This window comes from Python bivittatus, unplaced genomic scaffold, assembly GCF_059951505.1.
Source record: "Python bivittatus isolate LINGU-HERP-01145 unplaced genomic scaffold, Pbiv_v1 ctg000480_np1212, whole genome shotgun sequence".
Classification (NCBI taxonomy): Eukaryota; Metazoa; Chordata; class Lepidosauria; order Squamata; family Pythonidae; genus Python; species Python bivittatus.
Genome location: NW_028277075.1, coordinates 70,896,384 through 70,918,047, shown reverse-complemented (window position 1 = coordinate 70,918,047; position 21,664 = coordinate 70,896,384). Strand labels below are relative to the sequence as shown.

Below are 21,664 nucleotides of genomic sequence, written 5' to 3'. Positions count from 1 at the left end.
CTGTGATGGACTTACGACGTCACTTCCCATTGGGTAAGTGAGTCACTGTGGGTTGTTAAGTGAGACATCACATGACCACGACTTGGGATTTTACTGCTGGCTTCTCTTGATTCTGTTTGTCAGAAGCCAGTTGTGAAGTGTGCAAATGGCGATCACATGACCGTAGGACGCTGCAACAGTCATAAATGCCCACTGGTTGCGAAGTGCCTGAATGTCGATCACCTGACTGTGAGGACGCTGTGGCAGTTGTAAAGTTACTTTTTCAGCACTATCATAACTTTGAACAGTCATTAAACAGAGCAGTCATTACGCAAAGTCTATCTGTATTATTATTACTTGTATGCTGCCCAACTCTCAATAACTCTAGTTAAACAACAATATCCTAGATCTAGACTTACAGTAAGACAAGAACAGAATCTCTTGCCATTGTAACATTGGCTTTGGACAGTCCTTTATCTATCCCTTATACAACATTCTCTCTGTCCTTCACAGAAAAGCTTTTACTCTTACCAGGCTCAATGCCCTCCTATCAAGGATTCTGGAAGGGAGGTACAGCAACCTTCGCTTTCAGGACCGAACCTGTCCCTGAACAGAGGGTGCTGTTGAATCAACATCTCCTTTTGCCGAGTTGTCCCTTGTATTATAAATGGCGCTCTGAATTAATATTACCCCTCCTCATTAACAGTTCCAACTGTACAGTGGAAGAGAACACATCTTTTATTATTAGCCAATAAATCTTCAGCAATCCGCAAAAACGTGGCAAAATGTTGCTCAGTATAGTTAGGCATCAGTATAGTTAGGATGTACTTTGTCATTTTCCTGATACTGTAGTAGCATGGCCCACTAGAAGCGATCTGTAGAGCTCTGAGGACTTAGGTGTTGCCTTTAGACCCCCTCAAAGTTGCCACAAATTGTTATTTTAATGGGTCAACAGGCAAACGTTATTATATACAGTACACCTCTATTTTGACAGGCCATGATTAAGCAGAGTTAATAGGCAAAATATGCTGAATCAGGATACAACTGACAGCAGTGCCTAAGGGAGGCAGGGAAGGAACGCCATTGGGAGGATCAGGAAACCCTGTGGGATATTCCACTGGGAGCTGCTGAAGAAGAAGGGAGTGATGCGTTGTTAGGGTGAGGACAGATCCTTGATTTAAGAGATGTTCATCTTCAACCAATGCTCCTTCCTCTCTATTAGTTTAAATTACATTACATTACATTACAAAACCTTAAATCAAATTTAACTTCTGAGCTGGCTTTTCTCACTTTTTGGGATGGAGCCTCCAGTCCAAAAATAAAGGCCAGGCACTTTGCTCTAGGTCATGCTGGCTTGGATCTTCTTGCAGGCTTCTATATTTGGAACTATTAAAGAAGCATGTCTGGGACCGCATGCCAGTAGTATATGCCAACCCTTGCAGGAATTGAAAGATTCCCATTTTTGGAGCCATATTTACCCCAACTTTTCTCCCATATGTATATCCTTCATTCATCCAAAAATGTACTGCTCTGTTGCAATTAGGCTTTCAAAAGCTTTTTGGATCTAATGAAAGCATTTAAAAACTTAATTGTACCAGGCTGAAGCTTTTTACAGTGGAGACTGCAGCTTCTGGTGAGGAATGGTTAGCATTTTCCTTTGTAGCAGCACTTCCCTCCCTAAATGCAGTTGCTCGTTTTAAAAATGTTTCCAACAGATTCTCACAAACAGCACATCTAGCACTAGGGTAATTAAATGACAGGTCTTCAGCTACAGGAAGGTTCATTCACACTGCATGTTGGGAAGAAATTTAAAGACAGCAATTTCTCTTCTGTTATATAGATCTGCTTAGCCAACTGTGGGTTATCAATGTGCATGCTCCCTTTGGTGCAATTATCCAAGTGTTCATTTCTGCTTCTCTCAATGCTGGCAGCATCCTATTCCAGACTTAAAAGCATAATTGGCAGCTTGTCTGGTAAGATTATTTTGCATAGAGCGTAGCACATTGTCATAACCCACACTGCCATGAATATTCTTTGTCTAACTGTTAGGGTTTCCACAGACCACTTGCAAACAAGAAAATCTAGGGAAAGATAGGAGGTGCCACTGTGCTTAGGTAGCAGATTTTCAAAACTATTACCTTTCTCACACACTGTTGGAGATGTTGAAAGGGGCAAGACAAGCAAACATCTGGAGGCACATGTTTAAATCTGAATGTGTGAGAACTAACCCAAGCAGTAGTCTGGTCAACACAGGCATGTTGTTCTATAATGCAGACAGCAAGAACGTTAAAGCAAGTAATTTCATATTAACCAGTGTATTTTTCTCACTAGAACAATCTAATATTTTCTGGTATGCACTAGGAATCCTTAATCCACATTTTAGTCCTGTGTTACATTTCCCTAGCATCAGGGACATGTAGTTAACCTTCTGTCTCCCAAAACACACTGGAGTCTGTGTAATGGAAGAGCAAAATCTACAGATAAACCACACCTATACACTCCCCACAAGTATAGATATTTTTTTATTTACAATACCCTATAAAAATGTAAATTTAGAAATTTTCATTAATCATAACCAAACCAAAAAGTAAAAGCACAATAATAATGGACCACTTGATCATGTATACTGAAGGAGTAACAGGTGGAGGAAAGGGCTCAAGGAAGTGGTGAAATGTCCAATAGAAGTGTGGTTTCAAAAGGCAAATAGGGAAAGAGAATACTGTGGAGAAGCAGCCAGTTAGTAAGTAACAGGAGTTCACTGCTTAGAGAATACCTACATGTGCAAATTGTTTTTAAAAACAGAGTAAAAATTAAAAAAAAAACCTCACCACATTCCAAAAAATAAAAGACAACCCAGCAGGACCTAGCAATGTATGATACCAAAATTCAGTAAGATTAATCTGCTCTAGAGGAATTAATTCCTGGTACCTTCTTGGTTAGTCTACAGGGGGATCTTGGCCAGCTGGAGCTTGAAGCAAGGTGCAGGTCAGAGACAAGCTTAGGTAGAAAATGAGTCTTGGGAAGACTAGACACATGTGCAAAGATGATGTTGCTTCATCACAAGGTTCAGAAAGGTGACTGTTCTGTAGAGAATGGGCAGCACTACAATGCGGCATCTAGCACAGGAAGAGCAGAAAATCGACTCAGTGGGTCAATCAAGAGGAATTCCCATCATCTAAAAACACACTCCAACATATTAGAGGCACAGAAATATCAGGCCTCTCCATTTCCACAATAAAATGACACCACTACCCCCTTGGCCCTGTGTTCTTAGCAATGATACAGGAAGGGACTCATTTCTCTAACAGTCCATCAGTAGTGTAGTGGGCGGAGGGATTTGTGTAAGGAGGAGAAGCCATTGCAAAAGTGCTAAGGAAAAGGATGGAGGAGCTTGGGTAGAATTCAATGCAACAAGGGCATGCAGAAGGGAAAGCACCACCCCAACCAAGCTCAGGGCAAGAGAGCAATCTTCTGTGCTGGGCCAGAGACACAAGGATTCATTTGAAGAAGGCACTGCCTCCTCTTTGCCCACTAAAATACGCTGGAGGTGACAGCAGCGATGGAGTCCAGCATGACAACACTCTGAGGCCTTCTACCGTATTCCTTGGATCAACCTGAAATGGTAGAAGGTAATAAGAACTGTGAGATGGGCTGCAGCAATACTAGCCAGAAAGGTAACAATTCAGTCCTTCCGTTTACACCTTCCAAGCAAAAACTGACAATCTGATTAAACAAATGAAAAAGCATGTTATCTGATATGACAGTACAGTATAACCCATCTTCGAAATAAAGAGAATTGTTTATAAATAATGTGAACAAGATTACATGTTTCCACTGTGAGCTTACAGTCTAGAATTCAGATAGAAAAGACCACAGTGAGGAGAAAGGCATGAATAAAGCATAATGAATGCCGGAAATGTCTGTTACATACCTCTAAGACTCATTCCAATAGGCTAAAAAAAATCCGCAAAGATATTTCAACCTGTTTCAATTTCTGCTCATATAATGTCTTCATTTAATGACATTACAATTATTTGATTTGATACACCCATATTTAATTCTGTTTCCCGCCTACCTGCTTTCTTTTTTTAAGCTTATGCTACTGAAATACTGTGGGTGTTTTAGCAGTGGATTGTATAAACACCCATTACATCTAAAGTATATTTTCTTCTTGCATGCACTCACTACTTTATTTGGTAGATTAATATCCCACCTTTCCCTCAGGAACTCAAGGTGGCATATCTCCTCCCATTTTTCCCCACAACAACAATCCTATTGGTATGTTGCACTAAGACAGAGTGATCAATACCTCCTTCTCCAGTCTCTTCTTTATTACCATTCTTCTATTAATATATGGATAATAGGACATACTTACTGCAATTTTGTCTCTAGCACATTCAGCTTTTGTTGATCAACATAGCGAGAGAAGAGAGATAAAAGATTAGAGGGAGTAGACACTGGCTTAGCCAAGACCGCCTGAGGGATCCGGAGAAGCTCTCTAATTGCCATGATCATCACTTCCATCCTACCAAGGACAAAGTAACAGTGGTTATGAAAACAGTGAGTTTCATTCAGTGTTTGATACAGAAATTGAACTGGGAATTGCCATGGAAAATGTTCCATTAGGTAGGTTGGCTTTATATTCTGAAAGTTTTGGTCTAAATCACTGTTTCTCAGCCTCAGCAACTTTAAGATGTGTGGACCAACTCTCAGAATTGGTGGGGGGTGCTGGCTGGGGAGTTCTTGGAGTTGAAGTCCACATATCTTAAAGTTGCTGAGATTGAGAAACACTGGTCTAAATTTATCCAAAGTATACCATTTAAAACTCACCACTGATTATCTTGTGTGAGCTCTGTAGCAGAATCCGAACTTTGCAGCTCCTCTCCTCGACTCAAGACCAAGTATAGCAGAGAGAGGCCAAACTAGAGAGTGGGAAGAAAAGAAAAAAAAATACACATGCAATCCTACATAATCTGAATCTAGAAAAAAAGCAGTTCATTAATTAAGGTAATTTAAATGTAAATGATTAACCCAGGAATCATTAAAATAGAGCCCATGGACAGCAAGGTGTACTCAGACACCTCCCTTGTTGTCTACCAGGCTTCTTGCCCTAGCTGACAGTTAAAGAAAACATTCTTTCCATTTAAAAAGGCTTTTAAAAAGCTAAAGCAGGAACGCTGCAAAACAAGTCACATATTGGGACTCCCCAAGTCCAAAGACAGAAAGCATCCTAGCTTGCCTTCTGGTAAATGGGTGCTTGTGGCTGACCACAACCATTTTGTGGCCCTGAAAGATTGCCTACTGCTGCACTAAAGCAATTCCCCATTAAGATTAAAAGAAAGCTAGAGGGATCAAAAGCACACATAACAGTCAGGTACCTAAAGGAGAATTACCCCACAATACAGAAAAAAAGCTACACCAGCTCAAGAGCTTCACAGAACAGACAGTATAAAAGCATTCCTATCTTAACAGCTATACCCAAACTAACACTGCAGACTAAGTATCCGTGCCACTTAATTCTATTATCTTTCCTTCATTCCTGGCAGTCATCTCAGGGAAAGGGAAAACTCTGAAATTAGCACTATTCCACATTACTAGCCACCAGCTTCTCACGAGCAGTAGAGATGAAAGGGCCACGTGGGCTTCTAATGCATCCTGAAGAGAAGCAGCGCCCTAAACCAGAAGCCAACTGGCACGTAGAGTGAGGGACAGAGCAAAGCAAAGTAGAAAGTAGAAACCTTGTTCTGCAGCACTGCTGTGAGGTGGAGGTTGGCAGCTGTGGTCACTGTTGCACTGTGAGGTAGGTTCATTAGCTGTTGTAGGATGCTGGTAACAGTTCCCAATGGAAGATGATAGAGAACAAGGGAAAAGGGCCTCAAGAGACAGGGGAGCACCTAAACGAGGTTATGTTAAAACATATATTACTTACACATTCTGAGGATAACAATATTATAAGAAGCAACTGATTAAAAAAATAAATTTTCTTTTCTTTTCTTTTCAGGATAGGTACTTTTTCATTGGTTTTCTTTGAACTTTCTATCAATCTCAGATACTTATTCTTAGATTTATTCTTCTGGTATTTCTCAGTATTTGAAGAATAATGTTTTATATCATATTAGAAGACTACAGAGAATTGTTAACCCTATGGAAAATAGTATATTCGTGTAGTCAGGGAAACAACAACAAAATAAAAAAAACAAAAAGCAAGTTCCAATCCATCTATAGTATGCTGAAACTACTCTTAAGAAAATCCATGCTACCTGCAGTGTGTTTTTTAGAATCAAACATAATTGTCTTCAGAATTAAATGGCTTGAAAGGGGATGCTGTGCTGTTTTACCCACTCCAGATAAACAAAGATGTATTAGTTAATTCATAATGCATACTAGGAAATGAACTGAAATACTCAAAGTTTTAATACAAATATTCTAGGTATCTTCATTCAGATATAAGTCCCACCTTCTATACATTACTTCCATGTATGTGTTATAACACTGAAACATCTGAGTAAATACTCAGTAACAATAAATCTAATCTAAAATACAGAATGTTTCTTTTCCTTTCTCAAGAGAATACGGGAAAGTGCACAAAAGAATTTCTGAATTATAACATTGAAGATTAGGAGTAACAACAATGGTGTCCTTTAGACGTTTTGGACAGAATTTTCCTGGACAGTAGGGATCATGGAAGTTGTAATCTACAGTGTCCAGAGGACACCAAGCTTATCCAAAACATCTGAAGGACTTGTTATGGCAAAATAATTAGATGACACCATTCCTCCCAGGATTAGATTAGCCTCAACCGTGCTGGCCTTCCACAAAGCAAGACCTGGCTTTTCTCTCAGGTATGGAGGTCACGAGATGGTTGAGCTTATGAGCTGTATTAATTTGTTGTTTGACTGGTTTATCCTCTGTGGCCTTTTTTCTCCTTGTTTTGGATGTGTTTTTATTTTTGCATTTTGTTTTTGTACTGATGTTTTTATTGTGTTAGCCATCCAGAGTTGCTTTATGTGAGATAGGCAGCCAAACAAACAAACAAACAAACAAACTTCTTAAGGTTGCATTTACCTCGTCTTGAGAATCTTTCTTGATTAGGAAGGGCAAATTCCTGGCTGTTGCCATTAGTATCTCAGCTGCTTGTTCACTGGACAAGAAAGGTAGGATCCGTGCAACTAGATGCTTTCCTTTACGTATACACATAATCTGCACAAAAGGGTCATCACTAAGTCTGATGGAAGAGGACATACAACTTTCCGTTAGGCAGAAACCAGACATGTAATGCTCTTCATATTCTCCAAGTAAAGCGAGCAGGTCTCATGATCCTGGGATAACATTTGAAGTTACAGCTTTACCACTGGCACGACAATTATGCCTTTCCATTTTTTTAATGGTAAATCTATGGATCTATGCCAAGCCATCCTAAAACATACAACAGGGTTTCAGGATAGCTGAAAAAGATTTGAGTATGGGCTGCCCGTCTGATATGATGTTTTTATCTGTTTTTATGTTCTTTCTAGTTTTGTATGCTGCCCAGAGTCCATTGGAGTTGGGTAGTTAATACATTCAAATAAATAAATAAACTTTAACTGGGAGTTGTGTTGCTGTATTAAGGTCAAATATCATTTTTTTTGCTTTTACTCAACTGATCCTCTTAAGATGGATTGGCAACTAAGTGATTTGAAAGGTATATCCAGCTCTCATCTGAGAAGAGAGGGACAAACTGGGAGAGGTTGTTGCAACTGTTGTGGCAGCAGCACTATACATTTGGAAAGGGGCCCCTAAATAATAGTAGCAAGACATGGTGGAAGGTAGGAGGAAGAGGAAAACAAACCCAAAAAGTACTACTTATTTTTGTATTTTCTGATACAAGGAATCTCTACTGAACAGAGATGTTCTTTTTCTTAGAAAGGAATTCAAAACAGCATTTTCTTGATTGAAGTGTTAGTATTCTACCAGGTAGGTTCTCACCTTTCTTGATTGGGCACTTTCCCCCTCAGATTGTCATACATGTCACAGATCTTCTGCTTTCTCTCCTCCATCAAGGCCAACCTGTCACCTTCCAAGCTCAAAAGGTAGCGTCTCTCATAGTCTTCTACATCCAGGAGGAGGCTATATGTCTAGGTATCAACAGACAGATTTTAGGCATGCCCCCTAACATTCCAATGTGGGGCAGCACTTCCAGTATCTAGAAAATGGTTTTGAACTGATAAACTAAGCCTGTACTTATTCACAGTAGGTAAGGAACAGATTCCTGCTTTAGGCAGCCTAGCATCTGGTTTGGCAGGTCAGGCTATTTGTTTAAACTATTTCACTTATTTAGAAACAACATTATAAGCACGAAGTTAATTCAGTAAATGAATAATTATGGTTAACTTATTGGAAGGATGTTCTTCAGGGAGACTATTGTTGAAATCGTATCTTAATTCAAGTGAGTACTCATGTTGCTTTGCACTATGGAACTGATTTCAGTTAATCTGCTGCTGTTACCACCAGGCATAGAATCAGTAATTACTTTTAATATGAAGCTGGATGAAGAATTAATGCCAAACTCACCTTCTCAATAGTGAAGAGAGTCTGACGCCTTTTATCCCGAACCTGCTTCTCTTTAGTCTCCTAAGGAAGAGAAAGAATGCAGCAGAAAGAAGGTACATTGTTCAGAACATTTATCTCCCACAACCTGAGAAGAACAGGGAACAAGAAAGTTCAAGAATTCCCTTCTCATATTTGGAAGGAAAAACATGAAAGAATAGGACAAAATACGTAATGAAAGACAAAGTAACTGCTGCAAGAGAAACTTACATCTTCCTCTCCTCTTAAAGTCACAATAGCATCAATCATTTTGCGGGGGTTGTTCACGCTGGACACTGTCAGCTTCCCTAGCGAGCCTTCAAACTGCACTGCAAGGGTAGAAGAAAAATAGCGCAGATGGGTCTGCATGAAAACTCTGATCTTCACCCAGAACTCTAACATTCTGGTCTTTCTGCAGGTTAGCTATTGAAGTAATGCCTGGACAACAAGGTGATATTTTGACTTCACTAGCAGCTCACATCTGTATATCCCTACAAAATCCTTCTATTCCTTGGTGCCCATAAGCTTGCTTTCCTTTACTCCCTCTACAGTATTATGCTAAATCTACTGCAGTAGAATTGTAGAACTACATAGGAGTAAAATTAAACATTATGTGTGAGCATGGGAAGGGGAATATAGGAGGCAAAAAAACAAAAAACAAAAACAAAACCCAGTAAGAAACACATCTTTCCTGTGTCCAGTGGATGAATGTTCTACTTGCAGATTAAAAAAAATAAATAAATTACCTTTAATAGTGATTTCCCAATCCCCCTCCATTCCACTCATACACCTCTATATTCTACTTTCTCACATACTGCATATATAGGCCAGCCCCTTCCTATACAACAGAAACTTACCTGGCTTATAGGCATGCTCTAGTTTTGCCACTTGTGGGGTGATTAGTTTAGTACGCTCCTTTTTAGGACCATCACCATGCATCTCATCAGCTGCAGACAATTTTTCTAGTTTCTGAAAATAGTTCTAAGGCACCGAAAAGTTGGTTAGAAGCCAGCTTGAACACCATCAGCTTGCCATATTTTTGAACAAAATGAGAATCCACTGTCCCACCCAAACAGCAAAGACAGAAACTTTATATAAATGACCTGCAAGAAGAGGAACAAAAGCAGAAAAGGACAATTTTTTTTTTCCTGGCGACTGAAGGGTGCTTGGATGGGCAAGAGAGTGACAAACAGATGTAGATGCTACTTTCCACTTAGGCATAACCAAGGACTACAGAATGAACAGTCACTTGCTGAACTACATGAAACACCAACCTGATAGTAGAAGTCATCCAAATACGGATCAGTGCTTTGCAGTTGCATCATTTGGATCTTGGACACCCAGTCTTTCTCCCGTTGCAGCATAAGATTAGCATAAGGATCCTTCCTTATCTGCTCCTGATGGTTATTTCGGTGGCTCCCTCGGTCCCCTGCAGACCCATTTAGATTCCTGTGTTGACTAAAAGAAATGCAACATAATTCGGCAGAATACATAACAGCGATATCCTGTATCCTTTGAAGAAAGTACTTTGGAACAGTAGACTGGGACCGATAAAGCATCTTTTGGCACAGGCCAGTCCTGAGCAAAGCAGGTCCCTTCAAGCAAATTTCTACAGCTGTCATGAAAGATCGCTCTAGACCGGCATAACATTGTGATTATTATTTCAATCAATAACTTATGTTTTGGCAGGGCAAAAAATCATTTGCTAAATCTAAAGAAAGACTTATTTGAGTAACTTTTCTCAGGCTGAGTAGTTCTTCCAGTGACTAGGACAATCAAGAAACAGAAGTGTGCATGGCAGATATTGGGACAGGTATCCAGTGCAGATATTTTCTCAAGAATGCAGGATCTGCCTTGTTGGAAACAGCTAATCATCTGTCAAGCCCAACATGCTATCTCTATCAGTAATCCACTGCTTGCTCTATAAAAATTCACAAGAGAAATACACTTCCCTGTTTGTTCTTCATATCTAGTCAACAGATGGTTTGCTTATGGAAATTTAATTTTAGCCATTATGGTTAACAGCTAACAAAAGTCTACAGATTGGTCTAATACTTTTTTGAAGCTAAGCCTCTGGATTTTCTCCCTCCCTCCAATGTATTTTCTAAGTTTTTCATGCAGCTCTTAAAGATATTATTCACTTTCCCATAGTTATTTTTGCCATCTTTGGTTTTAGTGATGTGGTCTTCCAACTTTTTATCTACCCATTCCCATTCACTGAATTTTTTGCCATTGTTTGACTTGTTATTCAAAAGCCTGATTTACACATTTATAAGCAATCATGTTACAGAGGCACTGACACTGCACAAGTTGCTTGGGGCACAAAAAATGTGTTTCCTTGATGTCAAGCACATGGAACTCTGACCTCACCCTTTGCACTGTGAAAGCATTTAAGCTCTTCTCCCTTATCTTCATAAAAGCACACAAATGCATTGAATACTCACTTCCGGTTCTGTTGCTGTCTCTGGTGTAAGAGTCGTCGATGTTGTGGGTGAAGGTGAGTTGTATCTGGCCGGAAGATCTGTGGCCGAGGCCTGGGAAATAAAGATCCTTCTTAGAAATGGCCCTTGAGTGTTTACAAACACAACTCAACTTAGCAGTGTTGCTGAAAGGATGGTGGAAGAAGTAGGTTACCGTAGATTCTGCAAGTGGCCTCCAGGACACGGGGAGTGGTGTTGTGATGGTGGTGTAGGTGGTGCCCCAAAGAAGGCACGAAATCCACTGGCTGGAGGCATCATCTGTCCTACCCGGCCCTGGAGCAGTTTTGGGTTCATGGGTGCAAGCGGGCTGCCAACAAGACCAGAGACCCGTGCAAACTGGCTGGGAGACATCCTCCCTGCCTATAGAGCGTAGAAGGGAAAAGCAGCAGCATCAGATCTTCAACCACCCACACACAGAATTGTTTACGGTTCCTCTATTCCTGAATGCATGAATCAGGAAGGGATGGAAACACAAGCAGCAAATACAAAGGGGAAGAAGGTGCATAGCAGAAGCAAATATTCCACCGATAAAGGGCACACAACTCTTTTCAGGATGAGAGCTACACATTAGAAAACAAGAACACAGGACAAAGAAGAGGGCAGGGCCAGGATAAACACTAAATCTGATTTAATTTAAACATACAATTCGCAAAATGTTGAGGGTTTCATGAATCTTTGGGATTTCAGGTTCTGCCCCTCCTACAGAAAATGCTGTACACAACAATAATGGAAATGAGAAGGAGTTCAAGATATTAGGCTGTGGCTTACCTGTGCCCCTCCTAGTAGCTGTGCTCTTTGGAGGTGGGTGAGAACAGGAGTAACGTTAGGAGGGAATGGGTGGCCCAAGAGGGAATTGTTCTGGTAAAAGAAAAATGGAATACTTGGATTCTTAAGGTAAAATTTGGTTTACTTCCAGATACATTCAGAAGGTGAAGGAAGAAATACAAAAGCTAAAAATGCCTGAGCAATCACAGAGAAGCAGAAATGCCACTTACTCATTTTTACATAAACAGCTGTTTAACAAGAGCACCCAAAATAACTATGTTAAAATGTTAAAATAATCTGTACAGCACCACAATGAAAACCTAACTGAAGATTCATAAATATCTAGTACAGCAACCATTTCTTTCATGAGGAGAATGGGGCACACCTGCTATTCTCCAATAGCATTCGCATCCTTCTCCAAGGGCAGGCGCACCCCGTTCTTGAGATGCCTTGGAAGACCTCAGAATCTTTCCAAAGGTTTTCTGAGCAGCACGGAAATGGGGCGTGCGATTTGGAGAATGGCGTGAACGGCCTCAGGAAGAAGGGCTGGCACAGCCAACAGCTGCCTTGCATAAGGCAGGCCAGGTGCACCTCGTCAGCAGTGGGAGGAAAACAGTGAAGGTCACCTGGGCGCAGCAGGGCCTGCGGAGCAGAGGGTGGCTGAGACTTTGCGCTGGGGTGGCTGGCCGTGGTGCGGGGCTTGAGGCAGCACTCCTCAGCAGTGATGCCAGCTGCACTGGGACTGAAGTAGAGGCCTGGCGGTGATGGCAGCTGGCTGAGACTGCTAAAGGCCCCAGGCCTCTAATTCAGCCCCAGTGCTGCTGCTGTGAGCACTGAGGAATGCCCCTGTGCAGGGCACCCAAAAGGGCAGAGATGGGGGAAAGATAGGTGGGTGGGGGGAGTTGAAGCCCCCACGCAGTCATAAGTGTGGGAGGGCTGCCAAGCACTTGAATTTTGGCCACATGACTATGGGGGCGCTGCAACAGCCATAACTTTGGATGCAGTCATAAGTCCCTTCATTCTGTGCCGTTGTAACTTTGAACGGTCACTGAATAAATTGTTGTAAGTCGAGGACTACCTGTATTCTTCTTTCTACTTTCCCTATTTGCAACAATGAAAAGCTAAAGGAATAAAGTCAAATGTCAATCTTCCCGAAACTAACAGCTTTCAGTAGTGTTAGGATTACAATTCCCAAAACTCCCACACTCTGTTATAGAAGTTAGAAGTGCAGGAAGATTGCTCTGGGAATCTCCTCTCATTGACATGTTCTCTGCTATCCATAGAGAATAAATTTGCTCAAGGTTAGAAATTATTATTTCAAAATTGGGCAGAGCAATAATATAGAGATTCAAGATTACATTTATGAGAAATCACCTTCAGGAACATTAGGAGGATCAAGTGATCAAGGGGAAAAGGGGAAGCAAGACTCATTATCAAGGGCCAACCCAACATACAGAACTACTGAGGCTAGACTACCGTTACACTGCAGAGCTGGTTTGGAGACATCCTCTCACTGAAGGGACTTGGATAACGCTGCTGAATTGGGACTCTGATGTGGACAGGCTTTGGACATAAGATCTGTTGAACAGAAAGGAGAAGAAAGTAAAATAAGCATCCAGGCAAGTTGGTTTAAGACACAACCACCAATTGCTTCTTCTACTTCCAGCTCTAACATCCAGATACCAAGCTACTTTCTCAATGAAAATGGGACTTGGGGTCAAGATGGCATTGACAGCTGGCCAAAGTGAACTACATTCTCTCCTGAAGTGAAACTAGCATACAGGGTATGATATCACTTATTATATTGCATTCTAGTATCTCTCTTTATTCTGTTCCCTTAAGAATTCTCTACCCTAGACCATGCACCTTTATTCCAGAAGGGGCAAACAATACCTGCTGGTTGAAGTTGGGCATAGTGGGCTGCTTAGGGGGCGTCCCAATAGGAACAGCCCTAACAGGAGGACTGCCAATGACTGGGGAGCATGACCGCCTGGGTAGTGCTCGTTCTGAGAGATCCTGTTCCTCTTCTCGGGATTGCGAAGGCCTCTGTGGTAGGGCATATTCCAACACAGACACGGAGGGCACCTCCTGAACAGAAGAGGGAAAAAAACTTGTCTGGTATCTCCTTTAAATATTCAGCTATTTAGGAAGAGAAAGATATGGTGGAATATTGTTTAATAAATACCTTTTTCAAGTAAGAGGTGGGCTAGTGATTGTCAAACAGTAAACAAAAGTATTTTTTGTGGCAAGCATGAGCTAGCAGTGGAGGAAAGACATTCTTATTAAATAAACTTAGTACATGCAGTTTTAGATACTAGATAGTAAGAAAGCATGGAGCCTCTTTTCATCTGTGCCAACAGTTCTTGAGAGAGAGAGAGAGAGAGAGAGAATGATAATCTGATCACCTGATTTAAAGAACAAATCTGTAAGCAGGAGCAGAAAAGCTAGCATGTATTACAAGCTTTCTGAAGCTATGCAACTCTAAACATGACAAGTAGCCTTTCTATCTTCCTCCTTCGATATGTGTTGGATCTCACTCCCATAATTCTCTATCAGCTGAGAGGGGACCAAGTTGGGAAAGGATGGTGCAAACTATCCAGCATTAAATTGTCTAATCCCCACTAAAAAAAAGTCATATTTCTGATACAATGAATTTTGCCTAGGGATAATCCACAAGCTTTAAAAATTCTACCCATTTTTTTTTTTTGTCTCAGCAGACTCTCTGAATAATTTATTTCTGCAGGAAATTTTAGATAATCTTTTAAAATGCTTTAATTCAAGCCATCAACCTGATTAGCCACAAACATCTAAGGTACCAAAATATTTCGCAAGGGAGACTGTAAGTTTCTAGCACTTCCATCTGACCTATCAATAGTTGAAACAAACAGATAAGATATGGTCTATTGTAATGATCTTTAGGGCAATTTGTTCCTTTTACAAAACTTCAATAACAGTTTTCTTTCTATCCTTTGGCCATCTATTCCCCATTTATGATAGCAAACGTTTTGGTTAATAACAGTTCCTTTCTCAGCTATACATCTCCTTGAACATTACATAATGGAAAGAGCAGGGAAAGACACCTGACTGGAAAAACTAATATCTTTGATGGTTCAGAAAGACAATAAAAACAGCACTGAACCTGAGTGAGGAGTGGTCCTCTAATGCGCCTCAGAACTGAGGGCCCATCCCAGATGCTTGAATTGAGGCCACCTGGCTGTTGGAAGGAAGGGAACATAAATAAAATTACAGAAAGGACTTTATACTCTACATGAGCCAGTAAAGATTAGATCACATTTCCCCCATCATTTTCATCACATGCTACACACCTGTACCAGAGGCCGAGTTTGCACAGCCTGCATAATGGCTGGATCTTCCAATTCATTATCAATCACCATTTTGCTAAGCCTCTCTGCCAGGTTTTCTTCATGATCACCCAGCAGGTCCATCTCATCAGTAACTCTGTGATCCGCTTGCTCTGCTGAGGATGCAGGCTTTTCTTCCAGCTCAGCCAATCTTTCATGTGCTTCTTGCCAGTCATCATCTACAAAGGGATGACAGGAACAGCATTTCCCTCACATTTCTCCCATATTCCCTCACTCCTCATGCTATGACAGTGTTATGCCTTTATTTCCCAGGCAGAAGATGATCCCTTAATTTCCCAGGAATAGAAAAGGGCTTCCCCAGAATGTCTATATTCAGCAGTGAACACAGAACCAAGTTAAAAGTTATTCCATGGGGAAGATATGAGACTTTTTACCTTAATTATGATATTACACATACAGGCAGAAGGTATTAGAGAACCTCTATCATATAAATGGAAAAGCAGGGTATATTGGCTATATGAACTCACCAATTGCACCAGCTCCAAATGTGTCGTCATTGAACTGATCAATATCCTCATCTTCCTCAGCCAAATTATGAAAGGCTTCTTCATCTTCATCTAAAGGGCAGTCCTCAAGGGACTTAAAATAGAAGAAAACCTCAGGACTGATTTTATCCCCCTTCTATAGTAATCCAAAAATATTATTCCAGAAGAAGAAAGACTAGAAACTTGTTCCTCTCCCCTCAAAACCCCCTGAAACTCCAAGAGCTATAATTTCAGAAGTTGAGACCTTATCTCTGCACTTCCAAAGAATATGTAGCTGCCATCAGGTTTTATCCAAAAATAATTAGGAATGAATCTAATGAGACAAACATCTCCATGTAAATCCTTACTGCCTGTTGTGCAATTTACCTACACAACTGAAAGTTACTTCCTGGTAGTCTTCTCCAACCCAGTACATTCCACGTGTTGAGCTATAGCTCCCATCATCCCCAGCCAACATAGCAAACCCTTGAGATTGTAGGACCTGTTACTGGGGAAGGCTGTCTTATGTTGCAAATTAGGAAGAAGTGGCATTTCACAAGAGTTGAATAGTTTGTGGTTCTTTGGGTAAAATATTTTGCCAAGATACTGATTCACATACCATACTAGGCCAGAACAAGGCACATTAAGGCATGCATGATACATGGGCCCAGTCATTGTGTCATCACTTTTAATTTCATTACATCCACAGAACCTCAACTTTACCAAGGGTACTTCACTCCTTTCTGTGATGTAATATTACATCAGTTCCTAATATGCATAGATAAAACCTTGGTGGGTACTCTGAAGTTAGCATGTGTATGTATATGTTTGTGCATGTATGTATGTGCAAAAGGCACATCTACTAGAACAATAATGGTAAACACTGTGCAGGGAAACTTAACTTCATAGCTTTTCCTGCTTTGAAAATGATTCAGTCTTATATCGCAACCTGCAGGAGAGTATGACAGGGTGGATGAACTGTATCTCCCAGCAGCCCTGCCCAGCAAGGCCAATGGTCAGGTATATTAGGAGCTATTAGTCAACAACACTTGGAAAGCCAGAGGTCCCCAGTTCCTGGATGATGATAATTCTGGAAAATTGACTGGGTTCACATGTTATGCTAAGACATCAATGGTTGGGTTCACACAAAACATTAATAAACTATACTTCACAAAGCACAGTTACTGAGTTCATCCAACATACAAAACCAAAATCAAAGAAACCATATTAGAGGTTTTAGATTTATCTCTTGCCCCTTTTTTCAGAAACTCATGGTGACATACATAGCACTCCTTTCTCCAATTTCTGCCATAACAACAACCCTATAGGATAAACTGGGCTGATAGACAATGTTTGGCCCAAAATCACCCTGTGACTTTCCATGGCCGAGCATGGACCTGAATATGGGTTTCTCTGGCCCCAAGCCAACATCTTAACTACTATGCCACACTGAACATTAGATTCATATATCATGCTAAGTAACAAAACTGAGCAAACTCAGGGAGGCAGTGAAGGACAGGAAGGCCTGGTGCGATGTGGTTCATGGGGTCACAAAGAGTCGGACATGACTTAATGACTGAACAACAACAACAACAAACTGGATTCACAATGAATGTATTTGATTTAACAGTGTGTGTATGAACCAAAACAATTGTGGTTTACAATCCATGATATACAATTTAGCATAATGTGCAAACCCTGCCAATTATGGCTTCTTCAAGCCATTATTAAATAAGCTATGTTTCAACACAATGCATCAGTCCAACTAATTCCCTGAATAACTAACTTGATGGCTGGATATGGCCTGTTCTACAAGGTTTAGTTCTCCCCAACATAATCATTTTACATAAATAAATTTGTAAATTTAATATTTTCATTCTTCCACTTCCTTTTTAGCAAGGCAAATATGTTTCAAGCAGTGAATGATTCCAATCATGACTCAATTCAAGATATATTTAGATTAAAAAGATATTTCAGTTTCAAATCATAACAATTCTCCCTCGACAGAAAATGAGAATGAAGAATGTATCTGTAATGAACAGAAATTTAAATTATGACAAGGACAAACCAAGCCAGAGTTTTTCATGACTGAAGCAACTATTTCATATATGCTTTATGTTCTAAAGATACAGATGTCTGGCAAATAAAATCAATTAAGAAGAATATGCAAAAAGCCAGTATCTGAAAATGAGTGCCTCTCTTCAAGATAAATACCTTTATGAAATAAGGGTTACTCAAATCAATCAACTGATTAGTCAAATAAACACTATGCAAATATTCTAAAGCAGAATATCAACTGAAATATTTAATAACTCTCAAATATTTTAAAGTATTTACTTTATTGGAACAGAATAGCTTTTATAAACAAATTTGATCCTTGCATTAAGCAACTCAATTAACTGTCCTATTAAATCCTAAAATATTATACCTTGAAGGAGTTAAATATAGCTCATATGCACATGTAAATATTCACCACAGTTCTTCTTTTGGCTCTTATCCTGAACACCAGGATCAGCCTATGATTGCAGGATATAGTACAATAATGAAATTAAAAGTGTGGGGTGGGTGAGTATTGTAACAACATTTATGAAAAAAACAAAGGTCAGTTTTAAAGGCAGAATAAAGATAATCTGCAACCCATTCAATTGCCTTTTTAGCTTCAAAGAAAAATAGTTGTTTACCACACTGGCAACATTTGATTAACTATTCTGCATGTTATCCTTATCTACCAAAACACTTCCAGATCTTTGGGCTTAATGCACCCCACTGCCTTATTTCTCATATGTACAAATAGGAATGTTCTGTTGCAGAGGAGCTGGTGGGGAGGAAGAAGAAGTGATGGAAAGGGGGGGGGGGCAAGAAAGAGAATCCAACTTTCATTTCCTTATCTAAAGGGACATTGACCAATTTTATTTATGCCACCAAGGAAAGAACAAAATTAATTCAGTTTGTATTTACTTATCTTCACCTGTCCAAGGACTATAGCTCAAGTCTTCAGGCAAAGTCTAGAGTACCTTTTGCCAGCTATTCCCTCAACTAGAGATGGTGTTAGGACACTTCATAACAGAAGACAGTGCTAATAGGGAGTTGGGTCTGCTAGTCTTGTACCCCAGACATTATCTAATTACCACCTGGAAGAATGGCATGACCATATTTTCAGCTGTAAAAATGAGTTTTCAAAAGTAGCACAGCCTCAGAAGTGTGGGTTCTAACATGTGTAAAATAATAACTGAGGCCTTAAGTCATTTTATCACAATAATAGAAAAATATAATTTCCCTTGACTTCTTTCAGAGAATAAATCGTTAAGAGCACTACCATATTTCTAATATCTCACTAACTGGCTACTTTTCATATCTATCTATCTATCTAGGGTGTGATTACAGACACACATATCTCAGTGTTTTTACCACCCTTATTACAGTGCAAAATGCTTAATGGAGTTTTAAGGCATAATTATAATAAATTATGAGTACCTGTTCTTAGACTGGTCTGGGGAAACTGTACCTGAACCACCTAAAGGCATTATGTGGCTTGAGCCAGTTCAGTAATTCTAGAAATACAGGCTCAGTGTGTGACTGACCTGGGTTTATGGTTTAGTGGTTATAGGAACCTCATTTACAGTGAGCAGCCTGAAGCCATAGTCACATGTGGCAAGTCCCAGCCATTTCTCATAATTTTGAGATAGGAAGCACATAACAACTATAGCCATGATTCCCAAACTATGTGCCATGGCACATTTGGGGCACTGCAGGATATTTTACATTTTTGCAACATCCATTTCCAAAGCTGGATTTTTGGTGGTCATTTGGCCTAGGAGTGAAAAAATTACTGAAACACTAACAGCATGTAAATGAGAAAGTTTGGGAGTCTCTGAAGTATAGGGTAATCCCTTGATAGGCAAACACACACAACCCAGGGAGAAAGCCATCCTCCCCAAATTTACAGGGAAAAATGAAAATGTTGAATCTATTGCTGTCTCTCACAAATGTTATGCTTTTCACCTTATAGTTTAGTACATTGTGCTAAACAGCCTTCGGCAGCCTTTTCATCTGATCAAATCATGACTTAGTTGTATAAGATCCCAGGTGTAGACTTTGTTATGGTGAAGACTAAACTCGAAGTAAAATGGAGATTTAAGTGCTACATGAAGCTTAGCCCATTAAGTTGTGCAGAGAAAAGAACCTAATACAATACATTTGCATCCTCAACAGTTATGCTTGAACCACCAAATAAAATTCTAGTACCCAAGTTGTCACTTCAAGTTAATCCATTATGCCTACATCCTATAGCGTTTGGATTACAACTCCTAGTCTTTTCAGCTAGTATTTGCCATGTTGACTAGGAACTCTGATGGCTATAGATCCATGTGAAGGTCACTGGGTTGGAAAAGGCTACCGTATTGTAATATTTTTCTGCAGGTCTAAATCTTATAAACATCAGTGAGTCAAAAGCTCAGAATAAAAGAAGCACATTTTGTTGTCTCAAATTGCATCAATCCTGTCCTCTGGTCCATAGGCAACATCCAAACGTAAACAGAGATCAAAACTAACGGAATTATTAGTTCATGTTGTTTTATCTTTCATTTTTTCTAAAAAGTTCCATTGTCATATTCATCTGTGCAGACAAAAGACTACTTCCACACCACTGTAAAAACATCATCCTCAAGCAATATTTGTAATTCTGATTATTGAACTTTCCAAGGCACCAGCCAGTTGCACACTTTCACTTACAAGAGTTACTCCTTATCTCCAAATTCCTCAATCCACAGATTTTTCTCCTACAAACCAAGCCTCTTTCTGTTCCCTCGCCTTCCAATCATCAAGCACTGTGTCACAATGTATTCATCTATCCACAATCTAGGTATGTTCCTTCAACAATTTTCTTAAGAGAAAAGGAATGACTCCATTCTATAATTCATGCTGGGTCTCTAATTCAGTTCCACGTGTTTTAAAGTATCGGTCCCTCCAAAGCGCCCCTCAGGAAGAGGAAATACAGGCAAGCGGGCAGTCCCCAAAAGGCCCTGGCAAACCAAAGCAGCTCCCGCAAAGCTAATTTTTGGCCCGGGAACCGGCTGGCGAGAATTGGGGAAGCGACGAGCCCATCGGCCACGCTAGGGTTAATTGCCTTTGCCACCGTAGGTGCGCAAGGATGAGACCACCGCCTGGAACTTGGACGAAGCAAAGAAAGGGCAAGAGCAGCCTCGTCCCGCCACCCCCACCCCAGAGGTCTGATCCGGGGCTGCTCGGCTTGGCCAGGCCGGGCTAAGTCGCCCCCAGGCGGGCAAGGGACCTTCCGCGGGCAGAGCGAGCTTCCTCTCCGCAAGAGCCCGGGAGCTCCCGCGACGGGTCAAAGGTCACCGCAAGGGTGGCCCCGGCTGCCTCCCCTCCCAACGCAGGAGGCCCCGCCTGCGCGGGAGACCGGCAGCCCCCGCCGCGCACTGTCGTCACCTTCTCACCTGGTAGCGGAACATGGTTAGCGGGGCGCGGAGTCTCCCCCTCCCCGCTGCCCGGGAGGCTCCGCGCGGACCCTGCTCTACCCCGGGAACCCCGCCCCCCTGGTACGTGCCCCGCGTCTTGACGTATCACCTAAAGTCCACCAGACAGATTTCCTCTTGCGTAGATAAATTCGGCGCGCATGCGTACTGGCAGCCGCCTTTCCTCCCGGTCCCGCTATTGAAAAAGAGAATGTTTTTTTCCCTCGTCAGGGGGAGTGCCGCCTTAAAGGGACAGGCGATCATTTCTCTACAGGAAAAGCGCTTGCTCGGCTATATAAGGAAAGCCTCCATATAACTGCTGCTGCTGCTGCGGGTCGTCCTATACACGTACCGACGTTTCGCACAGACGTTAGGGCTGTTTTCAAAATACAAAATGTGATTTGGCCTGGCTGTAGCACCTGCTGGGAAGAACATAAAACAGCTACAGTATGTCTTTCTGGGCTCATGCGGCTGCCTTCCGCAGTCACTGGCACACAATCTCCAGAAAAAAACACTTTTGGCTTAAGGTGCTCCCAACGGGTGCTATGCGCATC

General features: G+C 41.0%; 1 protein-coding gene across 1 annotated transcript; it reads right to left on the bottom strand.

The window, feature by feature from the left end:
* Window positions 1-2,483: 2,483 nt before the first annotated feature.
* Window positions 2,484-21,192, bottom strand: PATL1 (PAT1 homolog 1, processing body mRNA decay factor). The gene is made up of 19 exons (XM_088146250.1): window positions 21,093-21,192; window positions 15,640-15,751; window positions 15,116-15,330; window positions 14,929-15,003; window positions 13,683-13,877; window positions 13,266-13,367; window positions 11,793-11,882; window positions 11,179-11,384; window positions 10,989-11,078; window positions 9,819-10,002; window positions 9,402-9,525; window positions 8,776-8,873; window positions 8,530-8,589; window positions 7,945-8,093; window positions 7,045-7,204; window positions 5,718-5,873; window positions 4,810-4,901; window positions 4,355-4,504; window positions 2,484-3,593 (listed from the first exon to the last, which is right to left on the bottom strand). Exons 1-19 carry the CDS (start codon window positions 21,105-21,107, stop codon window positions 3,572-3,574), a joined length of 2,295 nt encoding a protein of 764 aa, XP_088002376.1. The 5' UTR covers window positions 21,108-21,192; the 3' UTR covers window positions 2,484-3,571.
* Between the last annotated feature and the right edge of the window lie 472 nt (window positions 21,193-21,664).